Below are 23,229 nucleotides of genomic sequence, written 5' to 3' on the forward strand. Positions count from 1 at the left end.
GAAATTTTTGAGCGTTATATGTTGTCATAACTCAGCAGAAGGATCTGAAACCTGAATTCAATTCATATATTTTATCATTTATTCATTAGAATTCAGTTGAGAACGTTTATTGTTTATAACATGCCATTTATCCTACATCATCTATTGGATGGAAATTTAGTCCATAAAAAATTAATTACACTTAAAATACATTTTTTCTTTCCTGAAATACTTTTTATAAAAAAGTGTAGAGTTTTTCACACTTCCACACTAAATCTTTGAAAACAAATTCACCAAACCAACATCCACCCCTTCTTTTGCTTAGTACAAAATCCCAAATCTGAAAGGATTCCGATTTGAAATTTTTGCAGGTCTGGTAGAAAGGCTTGAGCAGGCGCTGGACCCCGATTATCCAATATTAACTTTTAGCATTCGGCAGAGTTATCTTCTGTTAGGTCGGCAGAATGGGTCTCTCTGTCTAGGGTTGCAGTTTGGCTAACGACGGCCCTGCTCGGCAGCCATGTGCAGTGTGTCGTTATATACTTGAAATTATAATAATTATCCGGCGACTACGCAACATACGGCGAATTCAGATAACGGATATTCTACACCATATTTCTGTGAGATCGAAAGGTTGCGCAGCCCCTATTGGTCGATTCTCTACTCAATTTTCAATTGGACGGTTCCCTGGCCAGTTGAAAAAGGGACGGTAATTGTCGAGAAATTATAAAGACATTATTATTTTTCAATTCCTCAATTTTGACAACAATGGTTCTGGCCCAGACAGAAGTCGATGTCGTCATGGTGTTTAGGCGCGCCATGTCTGCAAGGACGACAAATTTTCCAGGATAAATGAGCTTGTAGCGTGAACTGAAATTCATTAGAGTGAAAAAAAATCATCTGGATGTGAAATGTCTATGATTGGTTCCTATACATATGTTGGGTTATATAACATAGTTTAAGCATTTAATTTGACATAGCTATACTTCATCTGCTATGTTCTAGTGAATACCTACATGATTATCACAAAGGAACAGCTGTTTTGGTGTAGAGGTTTTTTGAGCTGATTCTATATCAATTTGATGCCCTGAATTTAAATAACGCATTCATTTTCATCTAGAAGCACAAATTCTTGAGATATACAATTTTAGAGGAATATAAGCTGTCAAATATTCCTGCTTTGAGATTTTCTGTGCTCAACTGATGTATTTTTACCCCTATATATGCAAAACATGACCCATTCTTATCAAGAGCCTTCACAAATTGATTCATTAAGCCCAACTTTATATGTAAAGGAGGAAGTATGATTTTTTTTGGTGAATTTTTGGAAATTTCAAAATAATTTGGCCATACATAAATTGTGGAATCCGAAAGTTGCAGGCAAATGTATTGAATTATTATTATCAACAACACAACAACAAGTTCTTTATTGATAAGAATCAATGGGCCATCGACCGAGGTCCTTCAGCTATGTACAATCAAAATATATATACATATATTATTATCATTATATTAGAAATGTACTATTCTTTCCTTCATTTACCAAATTTCGAATCATACTAAATTTTAATCAACATCTAATACAGCACAGTTTTGCTTTTTTCATACACATCATCCCTTTTTCTAATGAAAATAATCCAAAATTTGAATCAAACTTGGTCGACGTAGAAAAATATAAGAAAAAGTAATTAATGTAAGAAATATTTCAAAAAAACACAAGAAGTCAAATATCACGGAAACTGTTGATTTTCGGTTATAAATAAATAGGGATCAATCGAAATGAGTGTTATTAACATCTCTTCAAGTCTAATTTGAAAACACCCTGTATATAATATAGTACAAATTTATTAAATTGTTGATTCGAAGAAATGATGTAGAATATATCGATCGAACACAAAAATTTCAATCTTCGTTCTTCGAAGTTTTATTGGTTCATAATCTTGGACTCTCGAATACTGCCGAAATTAACCAAAATTGAACAGACGAATGACTAACAACTATAGATATAATTTGAAAATTGAATAAATCAGTTTTTTTATTTCTTCTGTGTCCATGTGAAACTTGCAGATTTGGGTTTTTCACACACAACTTTGGAACTTTTACTTTCTCTGTCAAAATATTTGTTCTTCGACATTCTTGAATTCAATAAAAATAATCAATTAATTTATTGTTACGTCTCACACCTTTTTTTATCATTCTTAATTTGAAAAAACAGTTGCTTCGCAAGAATTCTTGTATGGAGTCAACTTCATACAAAAATACATTTCGAATACATATTTGAAAACCACAAAGATTGAAAATTCCGATTTCATCTCGTGATTGACGAGATTAATATAACTTGGGGTATGGAAGTACTCAACCAAGAATTATTTTACTGCGCAACCCCACTTCTAATTTTCTCTCCGTATATAATTACATTCCGAATGTTAAAAAATGAGACAATACTTTCAACTGTTACAACCTGCTGGAGTGGAGGATTGGAGTATAGCGTACTCACGCCTACCGGAAATGAATGCATTTTTTGAATGAAATATGATATTTAGTGAACAGAGGAAAGGGCGTCACTTGGAAATAACAGACTGTCATGTGAAATTTGTTTCGTTTGTGGATTCTTCATTCTTTTTCCCATAATATAAGGAATTATATCCCAAATTGAAGAGAAGACTATTCAAATCATTGAAATGCATACCTTCTGATTCTAGTGAAAAGGCGCCCTTAAAACATCAACCTTTGAGAAAATATTCCACATTTCTGAATATACAGGAGGAAATAGTTCCTTATAATACAAGTGCAGAAGGCATTGATATTCTTCCACGAGTTCAAAATTCAAAAACGAGGCACGAAGAGGCGAGCAAATACTTGTTGTTTAGGGGTCAGTAATAAATGAATAATACGAAAAAAAAAGATCAATGGAATAAAAAATTTTAAAAAACTTAAAAAAAAAAGAGTCTAAATTGAGTTTTGCTTATCTGATGACGTCATGGTCTTAAGAGCATCATCTAATTATCTAATAGATCGTTAAACGGTTGCAAGAATATCGATGCAGAAACTTTGAAGCGATATAATCGCGAATTATTCAATAAAAGAATTGATAAATGTATTAAAGTCTGAAATCATTTTGAACAGTTACTGATATGATATGAAATTTAAAAAATTATCATTATTAAAATATTTTTTGAATGGAATTCAGTTCAATTTTTCAAAATCCAACAAAAAAAGTTCAAAACAAAAGTAACTATATTTTTTTATGAGGAATGAGAATCTGCACTAAAATTCAAATTTCCATTTAAAAAATCAAGTTGGCCTTCAAATAACCTTGTCAAAGTCAAGGTTAATAAAATTGAAATATTTTATCTGAAGTACATAGTTTTTGAGATAATTGACTGTCCCAAGTTGAATGCTTCACCTTGTATATTTCAAGGTCCCAATAATGAAATATAATTTCTGTTATTCAAGTGAAGGGTTTCTACTCAAGAACTCTATATATTATATTCTTCTATATCTCTACCATCTTTGTTTTGTTGTGACATATCTGCTGGAATTTTTAGTGTAGTCTATAAATTATTGAGCAATATAAAAAAATTGAGTATTCTAACTTATATTTAAATTTCTTCACTTTTCAAGCTCCACCGAGCCAAACAAATGGTGTTAACTCGGATTTTTTTTCATTCTGACAATTGGGTGTCCATAAAACAAACATAATTTTATAGAACAAGCATTTGGCGGATAGGTTTGCTAACGAAGTACTACTAACCATTGGGAGATTTGAATAAATTCAAGGAACGTGATATGATTAACAGGACACATGATTTACGAGCTGCTAATTAAACATTCATGAATGTATAAGATGTACACTTCTAAGGAGATTTTTTACTTTTAATTGGCGTCAGTGTAAACAAAAAACGCCATAAATCAGTCTTCCTCTCCTCCCCATTACTTGTGAACGCACCATGAAGATCTTGATAGGGTTATCGTGTTTGAGAGAAGTAAATAGGATATTTAAAAGGCGGAATAATTTGTTCGAAATTCCTCCTCATCATCGACCCAGGAGTTGATCATTTTATGTTCTCAGGTAGGGTAGATAGGATCGTCCGTTGAAGTAGTTTAAGGAGATCGGAAGGATGGCTATCGTAAAAAATTCCGGTTCATTTTTTTCGATAATGAACCTTTCAAATTTTCGGTAAAAAATTTTAAACTTCCTTGAAAATTTTCATATTGATCGTTTGGCAATATGGAATATCTGAGATACTTCTAATTTTCGCACAGTATTATTCATTAGCTTTTCGTAAATATCTAAATTTTGATATCATTATTCCGAATCCTTCACTATTTGTTATACAAATGATATATACTTTTTGAATAGAAATACAATTCCAAATTGAAAAATTGAATGTTTACCAACTTGAATTATGTATATTTGTTTCGCAAACATGGATTTGGTACGGATTTACAGGAAGCAATGTCAACAGGAAGGCATAGATCTTACTCTTCTGTGAAATAAGTATACAAATTAACATTGAAATTGAAATAACAATTTAAGAGAGTTTGATTTTAATGAATGATTACTTTAAATTATAAATAATAAAACTTTTTTAATTCATCACTAGTTTTTTCACACTCACACAGAAAATTTGAATTAAAAAACATTAGAAATTATTCTAATTTTCTGATTATTTGATAGTTTTGGACAACGGGTAAAAGATCAATGTGATAGCAGATATTCCATGTGAATATATACATAACTCCTTCAGTTTGAGGTTTTTCATTGGATTTTTGAATTCCTACACCTTCACCTTCGAAATGAATTCAAATTGTTGAGCTCTGGTATAAGCTCAAAAGATATTTATTATGTGAATAATAATGGATGCTTCATGCTGTGAGCTTCGGGTGTTCGTTGGGTGTATTCAATATTTTTGATATAATTAAGTGCTGAGTTATTGTTTATTACAGACTGACAGTCTGTGGTGGTTTGAGTTGGAAAATCAAAGTGCTAAACTTCGCCTTTTGCTGACTAGGTCATGAGTAGGTATATGTATTTTTATACTTTTTAGTAAAAAAAGCTGTTTTATTAAATGGTACAGTTCTGGATAATTTTTTTTTTTTTCTTAATACGATCTTTTGTTAGTTCAAGTTGTACATATTTATATATGTATAGGCAAATAAATACAAAGATAAATAATTAGTTATATTCTTGAAGTGAATGATTTCACTCAAAAATCAATAATGCAATAATTTTATATTTATATCGAATGACATTCATCAATTCCTCAGACCATTATAATTAAAATTTTATTGGCCAACGAATCAAAGAGATGATTTTTGAAATAAGTAATATCTATTATTACTTGTATCAGCGGAGAGTCCATATTTACCATGAAAATTATTAAAATAGGCTTAAATGTTATTCAAATACCGAATTCTTCTTATCCAATTTGGATGTACAGTTGAAAAAAGTCTGTTAGTTGTTACATTTGGATTTGTCGATCTTTTTTCCGTCAGTTTAAAATTAAAACGAACGATATATGAATCTTTACTTTCTTTATATTTCACTGACCATTCACAATTCGATAAATTTTTCGAATCACCTTGGGAAGTTTTGGCAAATATCAGGTCATATTCCACCCGCCCAGTGAATATCATATGATGATCACATTCTTTTGGAAGTAATAAACTCAGCAATTACGAAATAAATACCTCTGTAATTTTTTCATGTTTATTTTGAATGAACATTATTATTATTATTATTAGCTGTCGCATTGTCACGCCAAGTTAATTCGAGGATATATGGAAAAAAATTGCAACCTGGCTTATCTTCATCTTAACAGTTGACCATTGTAAATACACTTTGGTCCAAAAAATTTTCAACATGATCTTATTTCTGGTAAAGTTTTTAGCTTTTTGAGCTTTGAATCAGGCGCGGATCCACGGGGGGGGAACTGGGGGAACGTTCCCCCCCCAAATGACCCAGGCACCTCTTAAATTTTGCCGTCCCTCCTAGAATTTGACATACTTAGGCTCAAATAATTACAATATCAGCAAAAATTTCACCTTCAATACATTTTGGGAAGATCCATATCTATGAACGGCAAAAAAAATGACGTCCCAAAATGGCGAAAGTGTCTGGGGTCCACATTTTCAGTATTTTGAGTATTTTGAGTATCTAAAAGTTCCCCCCCCAAAAGTGGGGCCTGGATCCGCGCCTGCTTTGAATTCCTAGACAAACGAGCTCCTCTGAAAATTGAGTTTTAAAAGAAATCGAACATTGTATCATATTCTTGGAAAACTCTTCTTGAATCATCATTTTTCCATTAGAATGTAGATAGAATGAACGGAAAGTAAACATTCGTGCTCGATCCCGAATAAAAGAGAGATAGAAGTTTAGTGTCGTCAATCAAAATCGAGCTAGCCAATTGTGTGTGCGAGCCATAGGCGTGGGGAATCCTGATTCTATTGTTGGATGTTTTATCAGGAATCCTTTTTTCATAACTTCACAATATCTAAATCATTAAACATAGAAAAACATTGACCCTTTTAAGCACGAAAGAATTTTTATGAATAAATCACATTGTATACTATTTTTAAACATCAATTGGTAATTTCGAAATAAATCAAATTATGTTACGCTACTGCTATAGTGTCACATCAGACAAGGGGTGACGAATGTTGGAATCAGAACAAATGCATTAGTAGCAAGGCGATTTCCGTTCTTCTTATTAATATTCTAAGGGGTAATGTAAAATGCATAATTGCTAGTGGATATTATAAAATCATATTCCAGAAATTTTTTTCATCCCATAAGTGATTCTTCCACCTTCGGTTAACTCGAAACCAAGTTATCGATGACAAAAATGATAATAAAAATTCACATTATTCTTAGAGAAAAAATACAGTAATAAACATTAGTGGTAAGGGCGTAAGCCTGTACGCAACTCATAATTTGCCAAAGTAAACAATAGAGTAGCCAATATTACAATAAATAACAGAAAGATAATATCACAATAGAAGCAGAAAAACAACATTTGTATATACAATAAGAGAACTCATAATTATTTGTATGGAGTATTTCAAGGGATTAGCAGTAGTGCAAATATGCAATGCTCAGACTTTCCCATGATTTTATTCAATTCCCCACCGCGAATTGCACGCCACTGGTCACGTCTGCTGAACACAATTCCTCCTCATCCAGAATCCCTATCAATTACCCCCTTTTCGACAGCAAGTCGTCTCTTAACAACGCCCCCTACGATCCTCCGGATTTCAGTTCGATGGTTTTCTCATACATTTGTTTGTTTAATCCGTAATTACGAGACTCAGACGCTACAATTATATAAGAGAAGATCCAATTAAAGTAATGGGCAAATGCCACGAACTATTAAAATTTCGTTTGAACGTCCCAGAACAGGTCTGATAAATCGTAAGATGTATAATAATTTCGGACTAGCTGCCCGAGCGGGTCCAAAAATTGCTAGCTTTCATGTCGACTGAAATTCGTACCAGAAATGATTGATCTTTTGGCGCTCGAGAACTGTTATGTCGGAAGAAATATTCGGTATAGATGTTGGTTTAGACCACTGTTTGTTTAATTCGATAAGTCATTCGCATTCCATTGCAATGAGGATCTCAACATCTGGTCCGTCATTTATTGTATCGGTATTTTATCTACAATTATATACGAGAAGGGATTCACGGCTTGGCTTGATTTTCAAGCCACTTGGCTTGAGCTTGACTTGATTTCAAGTCAAGCTCAAGTCAAGTAGTAGTTTTTTAATCTCAAGTCAAGTCAAGTCAAGTATTTATTTATCAAGTACTTCAATCATATGAACCTTCTTGATTTTTAGCAGTTTTATTGTGTAATAATAAAATTAAAAAAAATGAGGAAATGAGAAGAGGAATCTTGCAAAAAAAAACTTTTATTTAATAAACTTATTGTATAAAAGAACCGAAAATGTTAACTTATTTGAAATAGAAACATAAATGAAATCACTATAATCATCATGACAAAATAAAAAATAATAAAAAAATAAAGTTGCTCAATATCGAGAAACCTCCAGGCTTTGTTTGATTTCTCAATTTTCCATCCAGGGTCTAAGACACATGAGGCATCTTTGGTATAGATTTGTTGCCTAACCTATTGCGGGTTTTTGTAACTATAAGAACAGCTCTGGGAAATTGTCTTTCAATAGAAGCTGAAGTTGCTGGCGTTAATAAAAAATCTTTGGCCATTTTGCTCAAGTTTGTAAAGATATTTCTGAAACTACCAAAATCTACCATCATATTTCATAGAAATGTGAGAAAACTGCTAATAAAGTGACACTGGCGATTGCTTCAGTCTCTCGGCGCTCTAGAAATCCTCTTAGTCTCAGCGCGCTTTAGATTGCAAAAACATATGCCGTGCGACGCCTGCATATCAAGCTCAAGCAATATCAAGTAGCTTGATATCGAGTCAAGCAATAAATACCTTAAATCAAGTCAGGTCAAGCTCAACTATGTAATATTTCAAGAGCTTAATTTTCAAGTCAAGTAGTTGGCTAAAATATTCAATTAATTCGATATCCATTCTTGTGGATCCTTTATCACAATCATTTGGGGGTTTTTCTGGAATTTTGAAGCTCTTCTTTATTGATAACATTTCTCTTATGTAGTATGTAAAATTGTTTGTTTTTGGGTTTGTCCTGTCATGTACTCCATTTGAAAAAATAAAAAATAAAAATGTCAAGCTACCTGGCTTGATGAATCACTACATAAGAATTAAGGAAAGAGAAACTTTTTCATCATTTTTTGGATGAAAAATTTTTGTCTCCGAATTCAAAATTTCCACTAACACCTTCAGTTTTTTGTTTGTCTGTCGATTCCCCATAATAGCATTAACTTTCTATTCGATTTTGATGAAATTTGTAGGGAGTATTAGGTTGATTTGGGTCGTTATTACTATCATTGGAAGTAAATATTTATTTGTCAAATACTCGAAAAATCTAGAACATTTCATCGTGCTACTTGATTTTCAGCAGTTTGATTGTGTAGTGAGTACACAATTTTTATTGAACCCCGTTTTGGAATTGAAGGATGATTTATTTTCAGTTTTCTCAATCTTATTATTCACATTTAAAAAAAGGTTCTAGCCGGGCTCAAACTTGATGAAGTTTATTCGAAGAAGCTAAAAGTTGGTTCGATTCTAACGATCTTTGAACAAAGAAAAAAAATATTCTGAGGATAGCAGCGAAAACCGAGGCGAAAACTGGATCAAATTATATCGAGAGTGCGAAATTTCTTGGTGTCCCAATCCAGGGGCACCTCAAATGCAATACTCATATGGAAAATCACACTAAAAAGTTGTCATCTATCATATTTGTCTTAGGAAAGGCTGAAAAAAGTGACTACTCTCTTAAATTTCTACCATGATCTGTTTCACAGTTCCATGTCCTACGGCATCCTCATTGGAGTGAAGCACCGGAAGCAAACTCAGTTTTTCTCCAGCAGAAAACTTTGGCATTACTGTGTCATACTAAGAATACTTCATAAAGTACAATATACAATATGCTCACCTTTTATGGCCAATTCATCTATGCTTGTTTGTTTCGTGTATACATGAAAACAGGCACAAATGCATTGAAAGTGGCGAATTCCATCAGTAAGCCACAAGTAAAAAAAATCACGAATTATTTCTTAATGTTACTACCGAGGTTACTACTCTATTCACGAGTTTTTGTCAGATGTGTTCAAGTAAATTTCATTGAAATATTATTGATATTTTAGCTTTTTTTATGACAATTAATTGTTACCGCATGTTTTATAATAATTTTTGAAATGAATTTGATTTAATTTGACCTGATTCTCCAATCACCATGTTCTACAAGTGAATAATAGGTATGTATGTACAATCATTGAAGTATTTTCACTCGCAGTTAAATACAACTGGTTTAAAAATATACAATGTCTTTTCGAGATGAAAAACTCTGGTATTTTGTGTTACTTTGATCTGAGAAGTGACAAATATTTGCCACTTTTTGTTACTCACGAATGGAACTGATGTTTATATCGCAGAAATCAAACACAATAGACGACTAAATATTTGTGAGTTGATTTATAGAAAAAAATTAGCAGTGGTGTGTTCAAAATGAGCTAACGCGAATTAAACAATTTTTTGTCTGGAAAATGATGTTCAAAAACATATCTGCTTTTTTTTCGATAACAATACTATATTATTGTCCCTGAAAATAAGCCATTTTTTCCATCAACCTTCGGATCCCACTATCACATCTGCTCGTGTTGACACATCGGTTTTTAATTCATCATTTGGGACAACCTTCAATTTCAATGATTTTTTTTCGCCAGTAGACTGACCTAATCGTTGGCAGTCCGCTTGTAAACGGTCACATGACCCGCAATTCCTAGAAACTCTGAGAACGCCAGAACCAGGCGCCCGGCGATCAAAACTGAAAGATTACCCCCAAACTATTAAAAATACATTTCTGTCGAATTAGGCCCGTCTTCGAGGAGGTATAGTCATTATGGGTGCAGGGTCCAAAAAATGACATGTGTATGTAGATGGTTCTGGATGAGAAATGTTTGTATCAATTACAGAAATGACCGTCCATTTACCAGCTTGTTCAGAGATGCGTGACAATAAACGTTTTGTGTTTCAACAGAATTAGTTTGTTTTTGACCGGGTTTTTTCTTGCCCTGAAATCACTGGGGGTGTTCATTTATAGGAGCCGTCATTAGATTCGAGCGGACGGAGACATCACCGTTGCCTTTGAAAAAGAGGTCATCCCAATGTTTGCTGAAGCCAACCTTCTAGGGGAGTTAGCTAGTTGTATAATTTGTATTTTTTCTTGAGAAGAGTGGGTTGAATATGCTTAAATCTTGAAGATAAGTTAAAGAAAGGGTTGAAAATTTTGATCTACAATGCATCATAGAATTCATGAATCAATTTTTAAATTTCACTCGTACCGGGTGATTTTTTTGACTCGAATCAGTCAAAAATTTCGAAAAGGAAACATGTTTCGAGTAAAAGGTTGATGGTTTTGAGGGGAAAGTCCACCTCTACCAGAATCTTCTGATACAAGAATTCGAATTTGAGTTATCTATTTTATAGATACTACGATGGCATTATTTCCTCAATATATATTCATTGAAATCGATATAAAGAAATAAACTAAATTTCAAAAAATGATTTTAAAAATGTTTTTTTCTAAACTGATGATGGCTTTAGAGTTCAAACCAATCTGGATAGTATTGGAAGAAGAAAATAGAATATATGCCGTTAATACTAAACTAAAGATTTGGAGAGACAGATAAAATACGTCAATTTCCAACTATCGTTTCAGCCAGAACCGTTTATCGAACAAAAAAACATATTGAAAGAAATTGGTAGGAAATTTTATTCAATTTGTTTTCGTATGGAAATGTCATTCATGAAAAAGGGCATTTTCCGAGTTATATGCGAAAAACCGAAGAAAAATCGAATTTCATATTCAAGCACCCACAGATTCAAATTCGGCACCCCAAAAAAGATATAAAATCAAATAAACTACCCGAAAGAGTGGGTTTTTGGCGAGATAGATAAAATACGCTAATTTTCAACTATCGTTTGAGCCAGAAGAAATTTTATATATTTTATTTCTGCATTTTTGCCAAAGTTCCATTAAATTTTGGTAGTCAATCTCAGATTCAGATTTGGCAACCCAAAACACATTTTTGATCGAAGAAATCAAAACTACCCCAAAACTTTCCTGTGAAAAACACATATTGACTGAACTAAAATTTGTCGGCACTAGATTGTAACATAACACAGGATTTCTTCGAGTTGATTTTTCTCGCCCAGATGTAGTTTTTTCACTTAATCCATTCGTTTATGCCTTCAAGCTGATTCGTTTCAAGTACGATCTAAGTATCGCTGATAGTAACCAGGTGCTATGAACGATGGGAGTCTCTTCTCTCCTGTTGATATCATTGGACTAACTCTAAATATGCTCTCTGGTAGTGCTGATAGCAAACTTTGAAGTATAATTAACCTGATATCCCGTTGTGGATAGCGCGATTGAAATGACAAAAATATATGAACTGGACTTCTTGCAATTCATCCGCTTCAGTATACGGAGACAGTTCCTTGTAATTAATGCTTTGGAAACAACATCACCGTAACAGCTGTACCACCACGTAGTTTCATGTTCTTACCACCCAATAATTGACATAATAGATAGTTTTGTACAGCAAATAACCCGCGGAAGACAGGTTACTTTGTTGTCATGATCATGACGGTATTTTTTCGTGTAGGTACCCGAAGAACGAGTAGCACGGTTCGTACTTCCATCGGTACCTTGCGTACAATTCGACCACTACGTTTATGCATGAGTTTTTATGATGTTTCGGAATTCATATAAATATAAATTATTCCTTAGTTTGAAGGTTTGAGTCCATCAATTCTTTGTCAAATTTAAGAATGTCATTCTGTCCGACCGTAAACACGATAACTCTTGAACAAGAATTTATGAAATCTACACGGAAATTGAATTTCGAAAGTTGCAGTTGAGTCCGTTAATGGGTTATGTTATAGTGAGATTATATTTAATAAAAGGTAATAAACGAATTACACTGATCAACAATTGCTAGGGTTCACTTATGAACTTCTCTTCATTTGTATTTTTTTCAAGTTATCTCGTGAATATCTGTACATTATATGTTCTCTAAGGACAAAGTAAGATGTTTTGAGTTGATTATATCAAAGTCTTCCTCACTTCATCGGCTCTTGTTCACAAAATCGATTATTATCTGTAGGCTGTTACAGGTGGAGTGAAAAGCAATGTGGTATTTGTTATTAAATCGGTTTTTTTCTCTTGTTCAAACACATAAGGTGACAATAATTGAAGAAATGAGAACAATATCAGCTTATCAGTCATGCCGAGAAGACGTTTGGCTCCTGTGCAACTGGACCAAATCATACGGTGGATACAGGAAGGTTTGTCCCGGCGGTTGAATGTTTCGCAAAGTGTCGTGAGTCGGGTTTGGAATAGGTTCATCCAAAACGACTCAGTAGCTTATGTTCATCAGGGAGGTCGGCAGCGCAGTACAACAGCTGCCTAAGATCGTCTTTTGATCCTCAATGCTAGGAGAAATCCCACTTACCTGGCGTCGCGGCTCAATAGATCACTGAGAGTTGCAACAGGAGTTCTAATTTCGAACCAGACTGTAAGACGACGACTACATGTTCGTGGTTTGGGAGCACGTAGGAGGGTACAACATCCCCGTTTGAATAGGGAACACCGGGTTCATCGACGGAAATGGGCTGAGGAGCACCGCAATTGGACACTTGAAGATTGGAGCCGATGTTTATTTACGGATGAGTCTAGATTTCGTTTGGTCAACTCCGATGGACGTATTCTTGCTTGGAGGGAAAGAGGTCGAAGGTATGCAGAACAGTTTATGGTACCCACAACAGCTTTTGGCGGAGGTTCTATATGTGTATGGGGAGGCATTTGTTTGAACCAACGCACAGAGTTGGTTGTTCTGCAGAACACCACCATGACCAGCCAGAGATATCAAGATATGATTATTGAACCCATAATTGTTCCGTTGGCGGCTGCCGTGGGCGAGAATTTCATTTTAATTGACGATAATGCCCGTCCACACCGTAGTCGTCTGGTTAATGAAGCGCTAGAAACTCATGCTATTGAAAGGATGGACTGGCCAGCTCGCTCTCCAGACATGAATTGCATCGAACATGTCTGGTCTGAGATGTCTAGACAATTGTCAACCTTAGAACAACCGATCAATAACCTGGAGGACCTTTCTAACGCTTTACGGGATATTTGGACGAATTTGCCCCAAAATTTTATAAATCGTTTGATCGAAAGTATGCCTCGTAGGGTAGAATGCTTGAGACGAGCTCGAAGGGGACCAACTAGGTACTAGCTTAACCGAAACTTCAGCCTTCTTGTGGTTTCATCATAAAATTTTTATGTTATTCAAACACAGAATTTTGAGTGTTCCTAATAAAGTCTTTTTTTCTCTCCAACTTTCCATTTTTTCATTCTTTTCTCAAGTGAACCATATTATAAACTGGAAATACTCTGATATCTGACTAAATTTATAATCTTGGAGCGAATATTTCAGAAATAAATTTAGAACAAGTAAGTGATCCCTATCAATTGTTGAGCAGTGTATATGAGGGAAAAAATATCCTCAATCCTCAGATACAAATTAATTATCCGTGAAATTAGAAAACATAGAACACTAGTTGATATCAGAGTTAAATCATATATATAAGGTGTATTAAAGAGAAATCCACAATTTTCGCAGGAGAATCGAGACTTTAATTACTATAGTTAGAATTATCCGATTTAGGTTGAATATGCGCCGTTTTGTTCAAATTGCAATTTTGAAGAATTTCATAGAAGCCCTTGACCCTATTGGCAAAAAATTGAGACAGTCGATTTTCACAAGCCTGTCTTGAAGCGAATTTGGCAAAATTGTTTCCATGGCCAGGAACAGATGGTAATTACTCAGTACCAAACACAGACTATAAGGTGGGTGCATAAAAAACCTACCAACCAAGCTTCCGGTGCTTCTGGCGATTCACTATCGATGTGTGTGGCCTGTCATTCTCCTGATGGAACACAATTCCTCTCCTATTGCTTCCTTCAAATGGTCCAATTGTTGGCAGTAAAGTTCCGAGTCAACAGTTGCGCCGTAGGGAAGCAGTTCATACTAGATAATTCCCTGCAAATCCAACAAAACACATATCTAAACCTTCCTGGCCGTCAATCCTAGCTTGGCCACCGCTTCCGTCGGCTCACCGCGTTTCGACCACGACCGTTTTCGCTTGACGTTGTCGTAAGTGATCCCCTTTTTATCACCAGTCACCAACCTCTTCGAAAATAGCTCGATTTTGTTGCGATTGAGCTATTATTCGTAGATGGAAATTCGGTCCATGAGGTTTTTTGTGTTAACTCTTGTGAAACCCATAGATCGAGCTCCTTCTCGAGACTTACCTTATGCAAAAAGTTTCAAATGGTTTTTTGTGCAATATTTAGCTTTTGGGCAATCGAAACAGTGCTCACATGACGGTCGGACTCGATAATGTTCGTGATTTCATCGACATCTTCGACAATTGGGCTTCCAGTGCGTGGTTTATCTTTGACATCAAAATTAATGGAACGGAATCTACGATTAGCTGTAACAGTATCAGGACCATAATGCTTATTACATTTTCAGCCTTCATTTTCGCCTTCATCGAAGAAAAACTGTGAGTTATAGCGTATTTTCTCTTTGCCCTTAACCATCTTTGCACGCGCTGAAACTAAACTGTGTCAACTAGTCACAAAACTGTCATGAAAGTTCTTGTAGTACGAAATCTCATCTTTCTGAGGCGATCTACTGGAACCCAATGGGACTTATACAATGCTAGATACAGATAACTAAAGACATCTATTGGAAAAATAATGGATTTTTCTATACTATAACTAATATTTTGGACCTACCATAGAAAAATTCAAGTACTTTTTCTAACTGCAGTGAGAACCTATACATTTTGAGGTGTAACAGAAAATCCAAAAGCATCCAAGACAATTAAAACCGAGGTATAAATGTATACCAAATCACAGAAGACCATTCGTAAACGCGCGAACCATCGAATACGTCCAAGTAGGGCCTTCTTCTTCTCCATCATGCGGTGCTCATCCTACCATGTGCAGCCGGTCACGAGTTAGCGGGACGCCATAAAACTCCGCGTCCCGGATTATACGGCAGGGCCGCATATTATCCGACATCCACGGACTCGTAAAAAATGCGCAACTCGTGTATCTATATTCCCTCATGGTTGCCCGCCTCGATTTGAAATGATAATTTCATCTGGAAAGTCGTGAACCACGGGGTTGGTATCGATGATTATATAGTTGGGGAAGCGGACCATGAAGACGCTTTCGTTAGGAAATATGTTTCCTTCGCGGAGTTCTTGGCGGGGAAGAGGAAATATGAGTGTCTCAGTAGAGCCAAATAAATGAAAATTTATTCCTATAGTCTTAGGGTACATTGTTGGCGTTCCGTAATCTACCATCTACCACTATTCTTTCAATGCCACTTCTAGTGAAGATTGGAACCATAAATTTGTTCCACTTTTGGCCGGTGTATAGTAGATTTGGAAGGTAGTCGCCCACGATGAAAATCACAAAAGGGGTGCCCCAAGGATCAGTGCTTGGACCAATTTATTCTTGATATATATCGATGACCTGATATGTAACGTTGATGCGAATGATGAGACTGATGATACAACATTCTTAAATAGAGCCAAAACATGAATACACTCCTCAAAAATCGAGGAAGATGCTTCAAAATGGTGCAGTTTTACCTAATTATATGAAACTAAACCTAAACAAAACACAGGACTTCGGGGTATCAATTACGTAGGGGAGTTATGCCACAAACTATAAGGTGTAGTAAAAAGAAATACATTACTTTTGCATGAAAAATTTTAATTACCATAGTCATCATAATCCGATTTAGGTCAAATATGCGCGTTTTGTTTGATACTTTGTTGCCATTATGAAGATAATAGTATTATGCCTCTCTCACCACCAGAAGCCATTGGCAAAAAATGGAGACAGTCGATTCTCATAAGCCTCTGTTGAAGCGAATTTTTCACCAGAAAAATTGTTCACCATGGACGGGAACAGATGGTAATAACTTAGTGCCAGGTCCAGGCTAGAAGGTGGATGCATAACCAAGCTCTTGGATCTTCCGGCTAATCGATGTGTGTGGCCTGGCGTTATTCTGGTGGAACACAATTCCTCTCATATTGGCCAAAGCTTGACGATCGCTTCCTTCAAACGGTCCAATTGTTGACAGTACAGTTCCAAGAAAATAGTAGTGCCGCCGGAGAGCAAATCACAGTGGAAAATTATATGCCAATACTACCAAACACACAGCAAAACCTTCCTGGCCGTCAATCCTAGCTTGGCCACCGTTTCCGGCAGCTCACCGCGGTTCGACCACGACCGTTTTCACTTGACGTTGTCGTAGGTGATCCTTTTTTCATCACCAGTCACCAACAGCTTCAAAAATGGGTCGATTTTGTTTCAGCAGCGATTCGCAGATGGAAAATTGGTCCATAAGGTTTTTTGTGTTAATTCGTGTGGTACCCATACATTGAGCATCTTCGAGATCAGAATAATCAAAAGTATACCCAGTAAAAAAGAAGCGATACCTACTTATCACGCTCATATCATAGCAGAATGAACTATAGCATCATCCAAGGCATTATCTTATGGGGCGCATCTCAAAAGGATGAAGAGGTGTTTCTTAAAGATTATACTGGATTCTTATCCTCACTGCTGCCTATCAAATTATTATTATGTTGTATTGTATAACACTATTTTTACGCACTTCCTCCAGGGATAGCGTGGGCTACCAATTTGCCCAAATTTTGAGTCGAGAAGATAATATAACAAGAAAAAACTATTGAGTGAAAAAAATATCCTTTTCTTCCTAACAAATCTAATATTGAATTGTATGTATTCTCTTCCTATTTTGGTAAGATATTTCATAAATTAAAAAGTAAGATTGAACGAAAAAATTTACATTTTGAAATATACAGGGTGAGTCTTTGACTTGTACATATATTTTAACCGAAGGTTCTTGAGGTCAAAAGAAACACTTTTTTCATTTACCATTTTTTCCGATTCGGCCCTGTTAAAAAGATATAGCCATTCTAAATTTTCAAAATGAGCTAATTCACCCCTGAAAACCGGAACACTGAAGTTTTCTCAAGCATAAGATATACCTTTTGAACCTTGGAAATAAGCTACTAAATTAGAAAAACCATCATAAACTCACGTTTAACATTCCATTTGTTGAACAAAGTAGTGTTTATAATCAAATAAATGAGTTATTCCAATTTCGTTGACGCTAAAGATTAAATATTCTTCTCTTGATTTCTATTTCATTTTCGATAATTATAACGAATTGAGCTCGCTACCACCCATATTAGCTCTGATACTCATATCCATTCATTCATTATATTTCATTTATATGATATCGTTGTTTATTTTTCGTGCAAGAATTAACCTTAAAATCTCAAATAAATAATATTCATCTATGAAAGATCTAACACAGACTATAGTAATCTGTGGTTTTAAGTTTGAATTTCAAATTTCGAGTGATGCCAAATATAAACACAGCAGTTCGGTTCGAATAATCTATGTTCTAACCTAAAATTTTCATTTACAGTTTACACTGTTATTGTTATAAGATATTTGTTATGAAATGAAGCATTTGATTTGTTCCAACTATCTCATAAAAATATTGAAATGCATCAATATTTTTGAAACCATCAGTATGAAAATATGGAAATATGTAAAATATTCTGGCTCTGTAATCAATGGAAAATGTTAGACTCCACTTGTAATCAAATTTGTTGTTAATGTGTACCTACATTATAGCCAACTTTACTACTTAATTCATCTTGATTTTGGCATTGAAAATAAATGAGAAGTATTCAATGTAAATATCCACAATAGAATATTTGGTTTCTTTCAACTCACCTAATTTGTTTTCACATTAAAACAATTATGGCCCTCTTGGAAGTATGTCAATCATAAGCTCTTAGGATGAATTTATGGAATAGCAAAAGAATAAAAGTATTCAATCTCAATCACATGAAAATTTGTCTAGTATGTACCTAGTCCTAGTGGTATGTTTCGATGTGAGTTTGAATGAGCCGAAGAAGAATACAGTATTGTTCGATAGCAGCAGTCTTTAGTGGGATATTGATTGTTGTCATTATAATGGGACTATTTTGTGAAAACTTTTTTAAACATGGGTTTTATGAATAATCTGGACTTTTCAAAAAGAATGTTGATTTTAGTGAAGTATCTTCTTATTATCAGAGCTGTGCCAAAGGTCAGTGATTTTTAATCAAATCGAGGAGTTGAGGTGAGCTTATTCAAATAACTTCATTTTCAAACTAAGTTGGCTAGTACTTCAATTCTTAAATCTGAGACATGACTTCATAGTAAATATTCATTTCTGTGGTTTTTTTTCCACAATAGAACAGAGTTGCATTCAGCCAAAGTACCCAATTTTTTGAATTTCACAGATAATTTTTTTTTTTAAGATCAAGTTATTCGAAAACGGCGCTTTGTACGGGAAAATATGAAGAATACTTTTATTTTTCAAATTAGCCAAATATTCTTCAATGAACGTTCAAATTACTATTAAGAGTTGGTTTCTTCGAATTTCTGGTATTTTTATGGTATGTTATGTTCATAACAAAGGAACAGAAGAATGTGTATGGAATCTGGTGTTCGGAGAAGATGTATCACATAAAAAAAAGCTATATTTCAAAAATCATTTCCTTCGATACAACCATTTACGAGATATAGCCGAAAATCACATTTTTTTAACGATTTTCAACAGCCTGTATCTTTTTAACCGGGCCGAATCGGAAAAAATGGTAAAGGAAAAAAGTGTTTCTTTTGACCTCAGGAATCTTGGGTTAAAATATATGTACAAGTCAAAGACTCACCCTGTATAAAACCTCGAGATCTAATAAAGAAATGCAATATAGAATGCTAAGAATGAGATTTTATATAAACATAAGTTGCTATAATGCGTTGATCCTCCGTGAAGTGGAACCGTATCTACCACTGTCAGAAGATCCGACTGTCATCTCTTTGTAACATACAACAGGAAGTAATCGTCGTACTGAATGTTATTGTTCAATTATAATTATCTTATTTTGCACAGTACAAAAACTGACCTCATTAAGTGGCATTCTCACGGGAATTGCGGAGTAATTCTCAAAAAGTGTGAAGAATTCAATTAACAGGTGAATTTGTTACACGTTTTTCCAGAACTCAATGCCGCTATTTCAGCGTTCATGGAATCCAGTGGTATTCACTTCAGAAAGTATCTCTCCTACTTTCAAGTTTTCTAGTGCAAGACACCTACAACTTTGCTCATAAAGCAAAACAAGCATCAGAAATGACATATTGTGGTTTCATCCAAATTATAAGATTCTGAGTAAATTATGTTAAGTTCTGAAAAACTCCTCATTAATGCCTATTCGCCTCAGTCGCATATTCGTTAGATGGAATATAGAAATAGGTATAGCATTTTGACTTGATTAATTTTCTCGATAGTGAAATTTCCCTTTTAATTCGGTGTTCACCAATATCATATTTGATTCCAATATTAATTATTTCATAATGATTCAATATCTCCTGAATATAATTGGTAATTGTTATACTGATATTAATTTTTCTTCCAGTTCGTAATGGATATTCATGTGTACCAGTGGCACTGGCGGAAGGCCTGGATATAAAGCTCAATGCTGCTGTGAGAAAAGTTGAGTACAACAATAACGGAGTGGAAGTCACTGTATACAATCCTGGTAATCCATCTATAACAAATACATACCATGGTGAGTCCCCTTGTTTTACTTCATAGATAATAATGTAATATTTATGAAAAGTTATAGTAGATATATTTCGTAGTTAGTATATTAGTATATTTCAGTCTTTTTAATAATCATATCAAGTTCAAATGAGATTGAACTAAGTGATATCCATAAATTTGGAAATCCATTCTAAGGTACCAGGTAGAATGTTTTGAAACGAAAAATGTCACACAATTTACAGTATATGCTTTCGGTAATATGTGAACGATTTTCTTTTATCTAGATTCTCCTCCGAATCTTTTTTCGTGTGTATTTTATTTGACGCCTATTTTCCTGTCTCTTTCTGTATTATTTCTGATATATGTCTGGCAGGTTTAGACTATGGTTTTCAGACGCTTGTTTCAGGGCTTATTACAGAGCTGCAAACCTTGGAGTTATTTTTGAGATTATGTTTATATTTTTTTCATAAATATTTCTTCTTCTGCTTTAATAAGGTTGGTTTGTCCAAATATTTAACAGATAATATCACATTCTGTATCATACAGTACAAAACGAAAGGCTTAACATATAACTCATATATATACTGACCTTCCTAATTTGAGTTATGTTATGTTAAACAGATAAAACTTGGGTTGGTCGACCTGCATTTTGACATACAAGTGGAATTTTATGCTTGGCATAGGCGTCAAAAATGGGACTGAAGGCATGCACAAATTAAGCATGCAGTGTCAGACTCAGAAATAGACACGAAAAAGGCCTAGTGTGATATCAGGTTAATTGACTCACGTCATATCGGATAGTTCATTTTGTCAAACATCGTGTTATTCTGCTTCAAAAGCCAGCATACAGATTCATATATTCGTATATGTATTAATCACTTAAAATAAGTTTCCTATCTTTTGTGTGTTTATGGTCAACCTTTCACATGTAACTTCTATTTGAATTACATCTGCAGGGTAGATAGATAGAATAGTTTATTGTGACATAAACATGAATTGCAGAGGCTGAACCGAACATACTGAATAATATCAATTTCTTTAAAGATACCTAGGATGTCTTGGTAATTTAAAAAAAAATCATCGTAGCAAAAAAAAATTATGGATGGGAACTCCCACTGAAAGAGCATTCTAAAATTTTTCCTGATCGAGTATTCCCAAGCCATTATTCAACAGTCTCATTGGATGTTGTTTAACTAACGACGCGGATACTTTATGCTCGATCATTTGATGAATTGAACTCAGTATTCAGCCAACATCAGAATCTGTTTCCTTGTTAGGTGAATACGAATGTTCAATAATGAAAAATTCATGTATCGATGGCTTTCGATCATATTGCTCGTTATTTTCCTTGTCTGATAGATTAGGGACATTCTAAATACAACTTTGTTCGTTTTCAATTACGGCCGTAAATTTTCCCAAGGCAGTCGTGTACGGGAGATAGAGCCAATTTAATTTCTTCTCAGAGGTCTAGCAGAGTCCGGATAAGGATCGTGTATGACCTCCCTGACACAAAGAAAACAAAAATAAATTTTCTGCCTGTGGAAATGGTACTATCGAGGGTACTATACTTCCTCGTTTTCTGCTCCTGAAAAGCCAGCACCTCACTCTAAGGTATTTCCGATTTTGTAGCACTACTTAGTATCCCCAAATAATTTTTGACACAACACATTTTATTCTCAAAGAACTTAAACATTTCATTTTTTTCAAATTTTTCCTTTTTTGTCAACACCTTGAAGAATGATACATTAACACCAATGCTGTCCTAATTTTTCAATACCTTTCTTATAGAAAAATTCGTCTTTGGTTCCGAAATATGCTTCAATCTCGGCGATCACTTCATCATTAGAGCTAAATTTCTTTTCTCAGAGCATTTTTCTGATGTCTGCAAAAATCCCGTAGTCACTGGGGGCAAGATCCTAGGGATAAGCCTTTCGCTTTTGTGAACGTTTTTTCTCTAATTCTGCACTCAATCGATTCAATAACGTTATATAATATTCCTTCGATGATTCTATCTTTGTCAATATAGTGAATCAGCCACTTACCAAGCACGTTCTCAGTATGGATGCCATAATCCTGCCTGCTGATTTTTGAGATTTTGGTCGCTTTGGAGTACTTCCACGACTGAGATTTTCAACAATGATTTGGTGCCAGTAGATGTTGAAATGATAGTTCAGATGCAGATTTGTATGAAGAGTTATTAGAGCACCTTTTTGACTCCATTAATGATATAGAGCTCAACATTGTTGGTTCAATGTATATCTGCAATCAACACGATGATGGTATATCACATAGAGCCAGACAAGTAGCTGTTTGGTTGAATGCAATTTTCAAGGCTAATAATTCGTCTGTTTTTTTGAGTATTTCAACAAATCTGGGTTTATGTAGTCTGGATTTTATTGGTTCAATCTTGGTGCTTGCATAGAGTAAGATGTTTGGTGGATTGTGGAATACATATATTATTCGGGTGCCTCATTCTTGTAATGGTTCTAAGAGCTGTTGTTTCTGCTATTTTATATTTCTCAATGCTGGTCTCTTACAGTTATTGTATATTAGGTGTGCATACTCTTAGTAGTCAAAGGCAAATTGTCTTGTAGATTTTACTGTGGTGTTAATGTTGATTCTTTGCTTCCGGTAGGCAAAATTGCTGAAATGCTTTGTCTTAGAAATAGCTTTTTTTTATGTTTTTAGTGTGCATATTTAAATTCAATTTATCAACAAGTATTTTATTGAAGACGCTGGATGGATAGTTTAATCATCGAGTTGTAAAGTAGATGATTTGAAATTCCATGATCCAATATAACAATATTGTGACTTTTCAATTTTTTCAATTTTTGCATGCGATATCAGTTTTGTGTCATC

The 23,229-nt window shown here is 34.4% G+C and overlaps 1 protein-coding gene across 1 annotated transcript in view; it reads left to right on the forward strand.

The window, feature by feature from the left end:
* LOC123675657 (lysine-specific histone demethylase 1A) overlaps nt 1-23,229 on the forward strand; it is a 578,526-nt gene that overhangs the window by 546,752 nt on the left and 8,545 nt on the right. Inside the window, exon 8 of the mRNA XM_045611100.1 lies at nt 20,243-20,395. Coding sequence (XP_045467056.1) covers nt 20,243-20,395 — 153 coding nt within the window. The remainder of the gene's footprint in view (nt 1-20,242; nt 20,396-23,229) is intronic.

Source organism: Harmonia axyridis, chromosome 3 (genome assembly GCF_914767665.1).
Source record: "Harmonia axyridis chromosome 3, icHarAxyr1.1, whole genome shotgun sequence".
NCBI lineage: Eukaryota > Metazoa > Arthropoda > Insecta > Coleoptera > Coccinellidae > Harmonia > Harmonia axyridis.